The 16,643-nt window shown below is 31.3% G+C and overlaps 1 protein-coding gene and 1 pseudogene across 1 annotated transcript; one reads left to right on the forward strand and one right to left on the reverse strand.

Moving 5' to 3' along the window:
* Positions 1-782: 782 nt before the first annotated feature.
* On the reverse strand, positions 783-3,923 carry LOC125822997 (cysteine-rich receptor-like protein kinase 29; annotated as a pseudogene).
* A 2,832-nt stretch (positions 3,924-6,755) lies between these two features.
* Positions 6,756-7,244, forward strand: LOC125822998 (uncharacterized). The gene has a single exon (XM_049502450.1). The coding sequence runs from the start codon at positions 6,756-6,758 to the stop codon at positions 7,242-7,244; it is 489 nt and encodes a 162-aa protein (XP_049358407.1).
* The last annotated feature ends 9,399 nt before the right edge of the window (positions 7,245-16,643 follow it).

Here is a 16,643-nt window from a genome sequence, read left to right on the forward strand (position 1 = left end):
AGTTGGTTAAATCTATTTTTAAGTCAGTTTTTTTTAATTTGAAAGTGTTTGACAAATATAAAAAATAACTTAAAATAAGTTAAAAAGTGTTTGGCAAGGTCTAAAATGACTTAAAATAAGTCAAAAATCAAAAGTAGGTCACCTCTACTTTATATTTTTTGACTTAAGAGTCATTTCAGATTGACTTTTTTATTTTTGACTTAAAAACTATTTTTTTTAATTCAATACAAATGGGCAATCCGTTCTCTCCTAGTTTAGTTTCCTAACACTAATCTTAAAATTATAATAAATAATTATGATAAGACTAATTTAATCTTTCTTAATATTATATTATATTGATTAATTAATTTTATGGAAACTGTTTTAACAAAATAATAGAATAATAAAAAAGAAAAAGAACTCATCAAGCAGGACACTGCAATCTCGTTTAGACAAATAAGACAATTACTGAGGAAGGGAAATCTTCAAAATATATGTCGTGATTCAATTAATTTAAGTAGGACAATATTTCGTAGGATACTTAGAAGTATTAAACTTAATTGAATGATAATTATTTATCTTGTTAGGCATGGAAAACAAATTTAAGCTAGCGGCTGGAACTAAAACAAATTTATAACCCGTTTCACTCATTTTATTGGGGGTTGAAAATGAGCTAATCCATATTTAATTTACCCACTTTTTTAATGGGCAGGTTGAATATGTATTTATTACGGGCGGGTTAAGCAAATATGGGTTGAAAATCAAAGCTAAGTTTTCACCAGAACAAACAATGGTTTATATATTTACAGGACTGGTTGAAACTTTTCACCATTTTTACTAGTGTAATAACTAGTAATACATATATATGAAACAAGTTGGATCACAAAAACCATTAATAAATAACAAAGTAATTCAGGAAAGAAGGCTATTATAATGTGTAAGGATGATAACAAAGATATAAAATGCCTCATTTTTGGTGATGAACAAAGTGATTTGCTTTTGTCTAATTCTCTAGGTTCTGATGATCTTGAATAAGCGAAATCTCTGGGCTAATGTCGTCATCTGTATAGTATGCAGGCCCTGAAGGCACGGGAAGACTCAGAGAGAGGCTACTGAGCATGAGAACTACTGCAGCCATAGTTGGTCTATCACCAATATTATCTTGAACACACAATAAAGCAATGTGGATGCATCTCATTATATCAGGAACAAGTCCTGAGCTTCCCGTCAAAATGGGGTCTATCAAATTTATAGCTGTCCCTTCGCGCCAGTTCCTCCATGCCTGTGACATATTAATTCAGAGTTTAAACTCTTTACATCGACAATGTAAAAGAATTTGATGCATAAGGATTGTCCCAACTGATTCGGTATTGAGGTGTAGTTGATTAAATAACTTGGTTACTTACATAGCTCAGAAGATCTTCCATATATTCTCCATTTCTGAAACAAGTGTTCTTTTTGCCACTTAAAATTTCAAGGACTAGTACCCCAAAGCTAAAAACATCTGACTTGACTGAAAACTGTCCGTGCATTGCATACTCTGGTGCCATGTATCCACTGCAAAACAAAAACAAGATCAATTACATAACATTACCTCAAATAATAATGATTTTGGGAGCAATCAAAGTTCTGGTTCAACAAAATTGAGTTAACTATTCATGAAGAAATTGATATGACAAAATTCATCTGAAAATTCTACATGTTAAGGAAAGATTTTGCTTTTGTCTCGAACAGCTTTTGTTCTTGCTAACTAATGGTCAAGAATCCTTCCCAGTGATATGAAAATAACAGTCAACTTACTAGGTCCCAACAATTCTGCTTGTGTTGCCTTGAGTTTCACCCAACTTAAATAGCCTTGCCATGCCAAAGTCGGAAATTTTAGGATACATTTTCTCATCAAGTAGAACATTACTAGCTTTGAGATCACGATGAATAATTCGAAGTCTAGAATCCTCATGAAGGTATAGAATTCCCCTAGCAATGTCTCTTATGATAGTGGATCGTCTTTCCCAATCCAATTGAGTACGTTTAACTGAATCTGCGGACAAGATGATGAATATAACTTACGAGTTAGACTTCTTTACACTGATAATATAGAAGAATTTTAACAGTATCAAGTCATTAAAAGATAATCACAAGGCAGACAACCACCAGAGTTAAGTTTGTGGGCCCGTGTTGTTTCTTTTAGTTATTGTTGTTTTCATTAGTTGGTGTCTTATAACACAGACAAAATAAGTGTCGTGTTAATTAGACTGTTATTTGTGTCTATAAGTTAGATTGATAATTTATTGATGCTCAAGCACATACTTTTAATAAAAAGCTAAGCAGTACATACCAAATAAAAAGTTGTCAAGACTTGCATTGGGAACAAATTCATAGACAAGAAGTCTCTCTGTTCTATCTAGACAAAATCCCAGCAACTGGACCAAATTCCTGTGTTGAAGTTTGGCAACCAATAAAACCTCGTTTTTGAATTCTAGATCACCTTGTCCTGAATCTGCTGACAATCTTTTCACTGCTATTTCCTTTCCATTTTGAAGCTTACCCTGAAGCACATTTATGAGGACACGTTGAAAATATTATGAATTATAACCAGTATTCTTGTTTCAACTAGGGAGTTCACGTATAATATATGTCCGTGGAAAGAATATTTGTACTATAGAAGTTAGACTCATGCATCAATATGTAAGCTTAATCACCTTGTACACGGGACCAAATCCACCTTGTCCCAGCATATTAGCATCTAAGAAGTTATCTGTCGCTGCTCTAATCGTGGAAAAATCATATTGTAAGGATTCTGTAGTGCTAATATCATCCCCACGTATACCTTCACAAACATATATAGTAGTAAAAGCATACAACAAATTAGTTAGGATTAACATGGTCCTAAAATTTTAACTTTCCTTAGTAATTGTTTGTTTTAGTTTATGCTTACTCTGAATTTCGCCCACCGGCTTCTTCTTTCGCCTCCTCATCAAGATGACAGAAATACAAACAATAAGAAGAACAATTGTAACAGTTGGCACAACGATAATGATGACTGTTCGAACCGTTTTATCATCACCCCCTTCCCGTATAAAAATGCTTCAAGTTAGTACAATAATGTCAGTTTTTAACTAAGTTATTATCTTCCCTTTCCCTTCTCCTACACTTCCCTTTTGAGGTTATTTCAGAAACTATATGTGCATACTTATTAAATATCACAAATACAAGATGAACAGAAGGAATGATAAAAATGTATTCACCTTCAGGTGGCGGAGCTACCGACGACCCTACATCCAGCCTGAAAAAACGGGAAGTTCCATAACGGAAGTTGCACCTAGCCCCTATGATTCTGCCACCCTTCTTGCCCATATCTTCATAAGCTTTAGTTAAGCAATCAAAGCAATTCTGAGGAGGTAAATCAGGAGTGCACTGCACAAGTGCAAATATAGTCTGAAAATCAGGACCTGTCGCATTACCACTAGCATATTTTCTACGGGGTGATCCATGTGCAGCAACGACTCTTAATCTAACCAATAATTTTCCTAGCTCCTTGTTAAATTCATCGGGTTTTGAGGCATTCTGAGTTTCTTTTAAGTAAAAGAGTTTAGAAAATGTTGTAGTGTCTGTAAGGGATTCATTCGAGTACACTAACATACATTTATCATAACCACCAGAAGCTTCTTTTTGGTTAGGACATACTTGTACAAGCTTTTGAGAAGCAATTGTGACATTATTCTTGTAGCTCCACGTCTCCTCTACATATATAGCACAATAACACTGGCTCTGTCGGAGTTTTGGCCAATGGAAGCCTTGTAGAAACCATAGTTATCTGTTTTTGAGGGAAGGGAAGTGAGGAGTGTGTTTAGATTATTTAAATTACGCAGCTGCGCTACGATATTGAGAACGTGTATATGCAAAAACAGAATGATCAATAGCCACTTTTGAATAGTCATGGCCATGGCTGTTTGAGTTATATTACAAGTTGTAGGCTAATAGTAGCAAGTAATTTGTTCACAAGCTCGATCACCTTAGAATTGCAAGAGCTTGAATGAGTAAATAGAGCTAGAGAAAACGTATGTTATCGTAACACTCTTTATATTATTGGATTTGATTCAAAATTTAAACAAAACAAAAAAAAACTTGTAGAACTGATCTTCGTCAGACAAGATAGAATAGAATAGAAAATGTCAGACCAGAAGACTCCATCTGTCAGTGCCGTACGCATGGGTGTCTACATCTACATTTAGAGAAGAGAGAATCGATGAACAAATTGGAGGGAATAATGAATAATTTTTTATACTTTTTGAATTTTATATTAAGATTGAATAATCCAATTCAAACTTGGTTTCAAGTAATTTCATGTCTAGCTTGACTGATTTGTTTGTTTATTAGTAGGAGACGTGTTGGATGGGGGTTCGATCGAGTCTCACTCAGAAATGTTGTAATTTCTGGCAACGACTCTTAAAGAATATTAAGAAAATGCTCAAGTTCATTGCACTGGATCATTTATATTACATGTAGCTATGTACTGTAAGAATTATTATTAATTATTTCTTACTTATGGCCCAAGTTTACTTGTAATCCAAGTAATACCATAAATAATATTTAATAAGGAATAGATCTCGTCTGTATATTGGTTACTTGATGAACGTACCAGATTAAGTCATAACCTCTATAAATTAGTCCTCCCTCCACCCATTAGGGTTATCACATATTCTCTACAATAATTCTATCGCTGACGGTTGTGGTAACATAAAGTTAGGGCCAGGAGGTAGAAACCAATTTATGACTAACGCTTTCGCTTATCTCTGTGATTATGTCTTCCTCATTAGGTATGTGCCCCTAACGATCTCTATGTAAGATTATCGTGTTCAAGATCCTGATATTATGTATTAAGTATTTAATCTTACATGTGGCATCAGAGCCTGAATTGTTTGAACGGATAATCTTCGTATATTTTGCATCTTTATGAATAATATTTACATGATATGTATATGTGAAATTATATTTATGGTTCATAATTTGGGATTAAAAATAAAAATAAAAATCGTGCGATATGTAAAGATGGTTATGAACAATCGTCGCTTTCTTTCGAACAATTTAATTTGATTGTTTCATAGAAACTTTGATAGTTAATTGTTTAAATTAATAAAGTAAAATAATCGAAAAGAGGGTTATATGGATGCGGCATTTTTTGGAGAATTGTTTTTTAACCTTTTCCGCATCAGTTATTGCTTTATTATTAAAATAATAATAAATGAATGAACTTAATTTGAAGGCCTTTCTTCATTTAATGTTGAGTGAATTGATGCTATCAATAACAACAATGAACAATTTTGTTTTATTGCACAAGTTATTGGCTTTATTAGTCATATAATATTATTATTCTTTTAGTTTATGTGGTAATGAATCAATTGTGCAACAAATTAAAGTGGTCATTATACTAAGTAATAAATAATGTGTGTACTTTGTGCTAAATAGTTTGTTAGTCATCAAAGTGGTCAAACTAGAGAAATTTACGTCTACACATATAACATTTATAATCACTTGATGCATGTATTATGTTTCTATAGTTTGTTAGTCACCAAAGTGGCCAAACAAAAATGTATAAAATTATTCACATGCACAAAAAATTTATGATATTATGTGTGTATTATATTTATACAGTTTGTTAGTCACCAAAGTGGCCAAACTACAGAAATTAACGTCTACACATATCATATTTATGATCACTTGATGCATGTATTATGTTTCTATAGTTTGTTAGTCACCAAAGTGGCAAAACTAAAATGTATAAAATTATTCACATGCACAAAGTTTTATGATAATAAGTGTGCTTTGTATTTATATAGTTTGTTAGTCACCAAAGTGGCCAAACTAGAGAAATTAATGTCTACACATATCATGTTTATGATCACTTGATGTATGTATTATGTTTCTATAGTTTGTCAGTCACCAAAGTGGTCAAACTAAAATGTATAAAATTATTCACATGCACAAAATTTTATGATATTATGTGTGCTTTGTATTTATATAGTTTGTTAGTCACCAAAGTGGCCAAACTAGAGAAATTAACATCTACACATATCATGTTTATGATCACTTGATGCATGTATTATGTTTAAATAGTTTGTTAGTCACCAAAGTGACCAAACTAAAATGTATAAAATTATGCACATGCACAAAAAAAAAAAATTATGATATTATGTGTGCATTTGTATTTATATAGTTTGTTAGTCACCAAAGTGGTCAAACTAGTATGGTTAAGAAAAATGTGCATTCATAAAATTATCATTTATCTATGAAAGTTAATGAAATGCCTATATTGAAAATAAATAGATAAATTGACTTTCACTATTGCTAGAACTTAAGAATTTACCCAAAGGTAAATTAATCATTCTACGAATAGTGAACATTATGAGGTAAATTAATATTTTCAATCAAAGATATATTGTATATCCAAATATATCATATATGTTTGGTTAAATATATTTAATTGCCTATTAAAAATTTAAAAAAATGGCATTTAAATTATGATAGTGTGTCGTAGTATCTACCCAATTGAGAATTACGATATACTTTTATAGTTTTACTAACTTCACATTATTTTTTATTTGTGAGCATGCATATCTATTTGCAATTATTTCTTTTCATTCACATGCTTTGTCTGTTACTGTGTTCAATGGATTGAACTTCTCTGAATGGCATGAACAAGTAGTTCCACTTAGGTATAATGGATCTTGATTTGGCTCTACTGAATGATAAACCTACTGTCATTACTTATAAGAGCAATGAGAATGAGAAGTTTTTTCCGTAAATCATGGGAGCGCTCTAACAAATTGAGTCTTATGTTCATGCGAATGATTGTTGCTAACAACATTAAGAGCACTATTCCACAAATAAAAAGTGTCAGGGAATACCTGAAGTTTGTGGGAGAACGTTTTCGTTCTACTGATGAGTCTCTCGTTGGTACACTAATGTCTGAACTCACGACCATGAAGTTTGATGGGTCGCACAATATGCAAAATCATATCATCAAGATGACTAACATTGCAACAAGACTTTCGACCTTGGGGATGAAAGTGGATGACACTGTCTTAGTTCAGTTTATTATGAACACATTGCCTCTTGTGTATGGACCATTTCAAATTAACTATAACACTATTAAGAATAAATGGGATGTTAGTGAATTGTCCAGTATGCTTACTCAAGAGGAGTCAAGACTTAAAGAACAGGGAGGTCATTCCATTAACCTCATGGGTCAAGGAGTTGGTAAATGACTTAAAGTGAAAGCCAATAAGTTTAAGAAAAAGAAAGCACCTGCTAAAGTTCCACAGGGTGCTCATAAGGAATTCAAGGCTGATGTGTGTCATTTCTGTAAAAAGGAAAGACATTATCAAAAAGATTGCCTGAAATGTAAAGATTGGTTTGAAAAGAAAGGTACATTTAGTGCCTTTGAATGTTTCGAATCAAATTTACTAGAAGTTCCTAATAATACTTGGTGGCTTAATTCTGGTGCAACTACTCATGTATCCACTATGTTGCAGGGATTCACTACGATCCAAACTACGAATTCAAATAAAAAAAAATCTTGTTCATGGGAAATCACATGAAGGCTAAAATTGAAGGCATAGGGACTTATCGTTTGATCTTGGAGACTAGACATCACCTTGATCTATTACAGACTCTTTATGTTCCTTCAGTTTCTAGGAATTTGATTTCTCTTTCAAAACTTGATGTTTCTTGATTTGATTTTTTGTTTAGACATGGTTGTTTCAATTTATATAAGAGTACTATTTTTTATGGTTCTGGTGTTCTTATTGACGGTTTATATAGATTGAAACTCGATAATAATTAGACGTAGTTCACTAAATGAAAATTCTGCTTATTTGTGGCATAAACGTTTGGGTCATATATCCAAAGAAAGATTAAAAAGGTTAATAAAGAATGAGATTCTTCCGAATCTGAATTTTATTGATCTTGATATATGTTTGGATTGCATTAAAGGAAAGCGAACCAAGCATACCAAGAAAGATGCCACAAGGAGCACTCAACTTCTTGAAATTATACACATTGATATTTGCGGACCCTTTGATGTTCCATCTTTAGGTGGAGAAAAATATTTTATCACCTTTATCGGTGACTTTTCACGTTATGAATTTATCTATTTGTTGAAAGAAAATCTCAAGCAGCGGACGCTCTCAAAGTGTACGTTAATGAGGTTGAAATACAATTAGATAGGGAAGTGAGAATCATTAGGTGAGATAGAGGTGGTGAATATTATGAAAAGTATAACGAATCAAAATAATGTCCAGGTCCATTTGCAAAATTCCTTGAGAATGGCGAAGTTAGTGGGAGCGTTGACCGACAAAGTGTGGAAATTAATGAGGTAAGGGTAAATATTTCATTGCCCATGAATTGTACCTACTTCCGCACCAATCACAAATGTTGTTCCTCTTGTTGAAGAACACTTTAACAATGTTGAACAACATTTGGGTGAAACACTTCAAGAAAGAACTAACTCACAAGTATCTGACGCAAATAAACCAAAAAAAGTGCCATTAAAAAATCAACCATTTCAGATGATTTTGTGATTTATTTACAAGAGTCAGATTTTGACATTGAAATTAATAAAGATCCAGTTTCATTTTCGCAGGCCATAGAAAGCATTGAGTCTGATAAATGGATTGATGCCATGAATGAAGAGTTAAAATTCATGGAATACAACAAAGTCTGTGATCTTGTTCAATTACCAAAAAGTTCTAAAAGAATCGGGTGTAGATGGGTCTTCAAGACCATATCTAATTCTAATGGTAATATTAAACGATATAAAGCCAGACTTGTTGCCAAGGGATACACTCGGAAAAAAAAGGCATTGATTATAAAGAGACCTTTTCACCGGTCTCAAAGAAAGACTCATTAAAAATTGTTTTGGCTTTGGTAGCTCATTATGATTTAGAGTTACATCAAATGGATATAAAAACTGTCTTTCTTAATGAAGACCTCGAGGAAGATGTTGATATGGACCAACCAGAGGGTTTCAAAATTAAAGGAAAAGATCACATGATGTGTAAGCTAAAAAAGTCAATATATGGACTCAAACAAGCCTCACGATAATGGTATATAAAGTTTAATGACACCATATCATCTTTTGGATTTAAGGAGATTACCGTTGATCGGTGTATATACCAAAAGATCAGTGGGAGTAAGTTTATATTTTTAGTCATGTATGTTGATGACATGTTACTTGCTACTAATGATTTAGGCATATTGCGTGAGACGAAAGACTTTCTCTCTATGAACTTTGAAATGAAAGATATAGGTGAGACATCCTATGTGATAGGGATATAAATATTCTATGATAGATCACAAGGATTATTGGAACTGTCTCAAAAAGTTATATCTAAAGAGTTCTAGAGAGATTTAACATGAACAATTGTTCAACAAGAATAGTTCCTATTAAAAAGGGGACAAATTTAATCTCATGCAATGCCCAAAGAATGATGTAGAACGAAAAGAAATGGAAACAATTCCTTACTCTTCTACTGTTGGAAGTTTGATGTTTGTTCAAACTTTCAACAAGACCGGATATTAGTTTTGCGGTCGGAATGCTAGGAAGATATCAAAGTAATCCTGGAATTATCACTAAAAAGAAAACTGCAAAGAAAGGTTGTGGCATGTTATGAAACCACAATTCATGCATTATGGCAGCGGAACTTCATTTCAGGACTTGGGGTTGTCGACACCATTACCAAGCCGCTGAAAAGTTATTGTGATAATTCTGCAGCAGTATTCTTCTCCAAGAACGATAAGTACTCCATATGTGCCAAATATATGAAATTAAAGTACTTTACTGTTAAAGAAGAAGTTCAGAAACAAAGAGTGGTACTTGAGAATATTAAAACTAATCTCATGATTGTAGATCCGTTAACAAAGGGCTTACAACCAAAGACATTTAAAGAATATGTTCAAAGAATGGGTCTTGGTTATACTTGTGCTTAATATATTTATGATGTTTTTAACACTCTGAGCTCAATTATGTGTTTCTGATATACATTAATGAATGTCTTGTTTCTCATAATAGTGTACACATTATTGTTTTGAGATATTACAAGATAAGTCTCTATGAGACATTATTGTGGACCATAATGTTATATGTTTTTATAGCTTATGAACCTAGTATGATATGTTGTTAATGTAGTAGTATATGGAAGGAAATATGTAGCTTAAAATTTATGTACAACCGCCATAACTCGCATTAGTAGTTTGTTATATTGTGGTATGTATGATGGACATTATAGAAGAGATTTATTATATGCGCAACTAATGTTTATTAACTATTAATGTTATATGGTCATTGGGTCAAGTGAGAGAATGTAAGAATTATTATTAATTATTATTTGTAAATGTGACATTCGAGCCTGAATTGTTTGAACGAATAAGTATTTAATCTTATATGTACTAGTATTATTTTTCTTTTCTCCATATTATACACAAATAACTATTTATGAAATTTTCAACGAAACACTGTCGCACCCTTTTTCAACGGAACAGTGTCACACCTTTATCATAGGGTGCATTAAGGGTGGCAACGGAACCGGTAACGGAACTACCGGACCGGGACGTTCCGGAACCGGGCACCACGGGCCGGAACCGAACCGGAACCGGGACGGACCGGAACCGGTAATTTCGGAAAAAAATACTTGTACCCGTCCCGGACCGGTAACGGACCGGAAACCGGGTCCAACCGTTATAAATTATATTTTTTTATTAAAATTAAAAAATTAGGAACATTACACTTAAAAATTTATACTTTTCAAGTTTTAAATACAAACTTTCAAACTTTTAAAAGTATAAAAGTTTAAATTTCACAATTTAAAACTTTAAAAATTTAAATTCAAACTTTAAAACTATAAAAATTTAAATTTCACCCTTTAAAAGTTTGAAAATTTAAATTCAAATTTCAAACTTTAAAACTATAAAAAGTTTAAATTTCACACTTTAAAAGTTTGAAAATTTAAATTTAAATTATAAACTTTAAAACTATAAAACTATAAAAATTTAAATTTCACACTTTAAATTTTAAAAGTTTGAAAATTTAAATTCAAACTTTAAAACTATAAAAGTTTAAATTTCACACTTTAAAAGTTAAATTTGAACTTATAAAGACAATAATAAAAAAAAATTAAGGCGAATAGCCTATACTTTTATTAATATTAATTAAATAGTACAAGTTGAGTTACAAAATATTAGTAGAGTATTAAAAAATCTAATATATACAGCCACCTTCTAGGAGGGGTTCTGTTTGAATTAGACCTCAAATTATTATACTCATACTAATAGACATTTAAATTTAATAGTTCATGCTACCAAGTAAATCTTTTTTTAAATCATTTAACATTTCTCTAGTAACATGCTTTGGAATTGGTTGATTAGCTAGTTCTTCCATTGCATCAATGCCGTCATCACTAAAATCTTGCATTATTTCATCAACGTCATTTTCAAATTTGGTCGGTAAAGGTGGACGACCATAACTCCTTCTCTCGCCATTAATCCAATCTCTAAATAGTACGGATATCTCCAAGCTATCTGCTGCTAATGAATATCTATGCTCTCCAATTTGAAATCTTGCTGCATTAAAAGCGTCTTCCGAAGCTACTAAAGATGCTTGAATAGCTAACACATCACGAGCAACCGGTTGAAGTTTTGAAAATCCTTGGCCGCGATTGCTCCACCATTCTAGAAGATCAATAGTAGTAGGTTCTGTATTTTGATTAATATATGCATCAAAATCATTTCTATCATTATGAGAAAGTTCAATAATACAATCTATCATATCATCTTCATTATTATATCTACTCCTAGAACTTTGAGGCTCTTCGTTATGTACTACATTCCTTATATTAGAATTATACAAGTCGTACAATTTTCTAGCTTCAATGTTTATACTATCTTTAACATCTTGACAACTAGGTGTTTCATCATCTTCACTATCAATACCCAAATTAAAATATATTTTATCAACCATTCGTGATGCACCTTCATCTTTGTAATGTGGGTTTAACAAACAAGCAGTTAAATAAATTTGAGGAATAGGAATAAAATATTTTTAAAATTTTTCAATCATTTTCTTAACAGATTGTTCAAATCTTGGTTTATTTTTGAATTTATAAAATTTACTAGAAATATCACAAATATTAGGTAAAACAGAGCAAATAGTTGGATAATAAAGTGCAGATATTTTTTTTGTAGTTAAATAAAAAACTTTTAAGAATTCTATAAGTTCTTTTATGTCATTCCAATCATTATCATCAAGTCTATATGTCATATTTGAATTATGAGCATTCCAAACCATTTGTAAAGGTTTCCTATATTCATAAGCAACTTCAAGCATTTCAAATAAAGAATTTCATCTAGTACACACTGATTTTGGAATTTTTCTAGGTGGAAGATTAAATTCACGACAACGATTTTCAAAATCTCTACGTCTAGACTTAACTTGACATTTAAAAATAAAATGACATGCAGTTTCAACTTTTGTGCAACCATCATCATATATTGTTATACCATCTCTAACAATCAAATTATATATGTGTGCAGCACACCTAATATGAAAACCATCAATATAAATAGGGCAAAGAGACGGTTTTAGTATTTCAACAGCATTACTATTATTAGAAGCATTATCTAATGTGACACTACTTATTTTATCACAAATTCCATAGTTTTGCAAAACATCTATAATTGTTTGAGCTATATAACTACCGGTTTTATGCATTTCACAACATTTATAACCTAAAATTCTTTTTTGCAAAGTCCAATTTTCATCAATCCAATGCGCAATAATTGTGAAATAATCATTACCATTTACACTACGGCCCATATCAGAAGTAATAGCTATTTTACAATTGTTATAATAAAATAAACAACGAAGTTATTGAAAATGTTGAGCTTGATAATCAAAAATAGCCTTTTTAATTGTATTTCTAGTAAAACCTTTAAAATGTGGATTATACACAATTTGAATATAATGAATAAAACCGGGATTTTCAGAAAAACTAAATGGCAAACCCATAACAACAATCATTTTAGCTAATTCTTCAAGATCTTTTTCTCTACTATATGACCGTTGTATACTAGAACCAGAAACATTAGAAGGATTTAATTGTGTTTGGACCATATTAGAGCCATCTACTCTTACATTTTCAGGAAGGGTGGTACCATTTTTTTTAGCTTCGGCTACAGCTTTAGCATGCAAAAATTCATTTTTACAACATGACATTAAATGATTACTCAAATGTCCCGTCCCACCCTGTTTTCCTACAGTTTTATGATTCATTCTATGTTTACATTTATTACAAATAGCTTGTGTTTTATCTTCATTCTGAGTCATAAATTGTCACACAACTGATTTTTTAGCGCGTTGTACCTTAGTCCTAGGATGCACGGGGGGAGTGGGAGCAGGACAACGAAAGGGAGCGGGAGTCGGGGAAGAGGGATTGGGAGTGGGACTAGTAGCCGACGGTGGCTCAGTTTCATCATCATCATATTCATCAACATTATTATCAAAACTATCAACATAAGCATTAACATCATCATGTTCATCATCTTCAGGTAATTCCTCTTCAAAATTACCAAATCTTCTTTGTAAATGTTCATGATAAGGATCTAATCCACTATTACTATCAATATTAAAAACAGTTTCATCAACATGCGTATAATCATCCGTATTTATTCTTAATTGAGAAGTTTTTTTAGTTTTAGATTGAGAAGTACTACCGATTTTTTTATTTTTCTTGGATTTTGAGCTAGATAAATTAGCGAACGAATTAACTATGGTTGTTTTACCCTTTTCAATAATGTTTTTTCCGAAATCCATATTCAAAATATAAAAAGTGAGTAAATTATATATAATACGAAAATGATTAGCAAAGTTTTAAACAAATAAACAACTAAATAGGTAGAGACTAGAGATTAATTACTCACAAAATAAATAATTAAATGTAAACAAATAAATAACTAAATGAAAAGTGAGTTAGAACGAATGTACCAAACGTCTACTTAAAAAAGTAGACGTGTATGACCGGAAGGCGAAAATTGAAAGTTGAATTTTGAAGCTCCAATTTCCAAAGACCAAATTCGTAATTTTAATGAGAAGTCGAGAATAAGAGAATTTAGAGAGTAGAGAGTAGAGAGATTAGAAGATATTTTTGTGAGTGAAAAGAATGAAAGATTAGGGTATTTATAGTTAAAAAAAAGGTTGAAAATGTAGTTTTAAGAAGTTTGGGGTATTAAAAAAAGATTGGGGGGTAGGGAGGTGTAAATGAGGGGTTATGGGGTGAAAGAGCCATTGGTGGGGCTCAAAACCCGTTGCCCAACGGCTCTCAACGGCTATTTTTCAAATTTTCAGATTAAAAAAAAAAAAAAAAAGTTCCGAATCGGACCGGACCGGGACTAACCGGACCGGGACGGACCGGTAAATCCCGGTTTCCGTCCCGTTACCCCTCCCGGACCGGAACAAGTCCGGATCTAACCGGCACTATCCGGAACTGAGACGGAACCGGTAACGGACCGGAACGGACCGGAACCGGTACCGGTACCTCCCGGTTCCGTTGCCACCCTTAGGGTGCATCCACTACAGAAAATAGTAGGAAGAAAGAAAAATGAAAGCTCCTTAAAATGGGTAAAACAAAAAAAATAAAAAGTGTCAACTTTTGACTTGGTCTACAGATGTTGACAAATTGAACCTTAAAAGTCAACAAGTCTAATTTATGGGGGTGATGGGACAGGAGAGTATAAGAACAAGCTACCGAGGTGCAAAATTTGTACTTGCTTTTACTTGAACGTTTCTAATTACATACTTCCTCCGTCCCTATTTACTTGTCCATATTTCCTTTTTTAGATGTCCCTATTTAGTTGTCCATTTTGACAAATCAAGAAAGGACAACAAATTTTTTCCTATTATACCCTTATTTACACTTCTTGAAAATTGTAAAAGTGTATGTTGTTTCCCTCCAATTTGTTTCACTTGAATTCAAATAAGTGGTTGTAATTTTGAAGTGAAATGTTGTCATAAGGGTAAAATTGTAATTTCACTGTGCTAATCATTGTTGTCTTAATTTGTGTGCCATTTCTAAAGTGGACAACTAAAAAGGGACGGAGGGAGTACTATTCCATCCGTACTATAATAATTGGCCACCTTATGAAAATTATATGTTTCGAATTATTTATCTACTTATTAAATCAAAATAAAATAAAATTCTAAAAAAAATCATTCTATCCTTAGTATTAATACTTTTTGAATATCTTAATGTGCATCAATATATATAAAGAATAAATTAGAAAAAAAATAAGTGTTTGATATATAATTTCTTAAACATCATGTAAAATGAAAGCTAACCAATTAATATGAAACGATATGAGTAAAACTTTATATGAATTTAGAATACGAAGGGTCTGTTTGGAAAGCTACTTGGTAATTGAAATTGATGTAATTACTGGGGTAATAATTATCAGCCTAGTAATTACACTGTCTAGTAATTACACTGACCTGTTTGGTTGCCACAGTGTAATTACTCTGTAATTACACATGTCTTGTTTAGATGCTACAATGTAATTACACATGTTCTGTTTGGATGCACAATTGCAATTATAAAAATATAATAAATTTTAAAAATAAAAATTAATTATTTAAAATTTATACTAGACAAATAAGAAACTTTATAAATGACATTAAATTAAATATTTAAGATATATATTCTTTTTTGAAAATATATTAATTAATAAACATATTTTCTGTAACTAATATTATGAAAAAATAATTGATTTATATTTTTTCAAATTAATATATTTCAATTGAATTGATCGTAACAACTAAAAGTATGAAGTTTCTACGAACATCATGAAATGCATGTTTGATAAAAAGAATAATATATAAATAAAATGTCATAAATTATTAAATGTTTGACAAAAATATAATCTATCAAGTCTAATTAAAAAATGACGTGCAATGTAAATTCAATATTACTAAAACAAATGAAACTAAAAATATAACATAGGTTATAAATTCAAAACAAAAAATTTAACATAATACTATTATAACAAATTTCAACATAGCAAAAACTATGATTTATTTTTATTTTTTCTTAATAAAGAAAACGTAAGTCTATAACCTTACTTAACAATAAATTCTATTTTAATTTAAAAATTAGAATACTAATAAAATTATGCTAATGAGAAAATAAGCATGGCATAAAGAAATAGATAATACGAGAAAATTACATAAAATCACGTAACGTAAGGTTGAGAACAAGAAGAAAATACAAGAAAATTACATAAGCGCGCGTTGTAGAACGTCAGGGTTGAGCGTTGGAATCCCCGTGACAGCGCTTGAATATTTGTTTTACGTTTTGAGGAGGCTTCAACTCTTCCTTTCTTTTTGTGTTCTCTTTTCTTTTTTCATTAATGTGTGCGGGAGTTTAGTTTTTTTTTGCTTTTTAAAAATTATTCTTATTGATTTTCTATTTCACTATGTATTTATCTTTAATTCATACGAATGTCATGTGTGAATTTTATATTAGTTAAAGATTAATTTAACATCTTATAAATATTAATAAGAATATATTTAGAGAATAAGGTCTCTTATTTTTTATTTTTTTTTACAAAAAAAACTACTACTT

The sequence above is a fragment of the Solanum verrucosum genome, unplaced genomic scaffold (genome assembly GCF_900185275.1).
Source record: "Solanum verrucosum unplaced genomic scaffold, falcon-dt-bn FXZP01000103.1, whole genome shotgun sequence".
Lineage (NCBI taxonomy): Eukaryota > Viridiplantae > Streptophyta > Magnoliopsida > Solanales > Solanaceae > Solanum > Solanum verrucosum.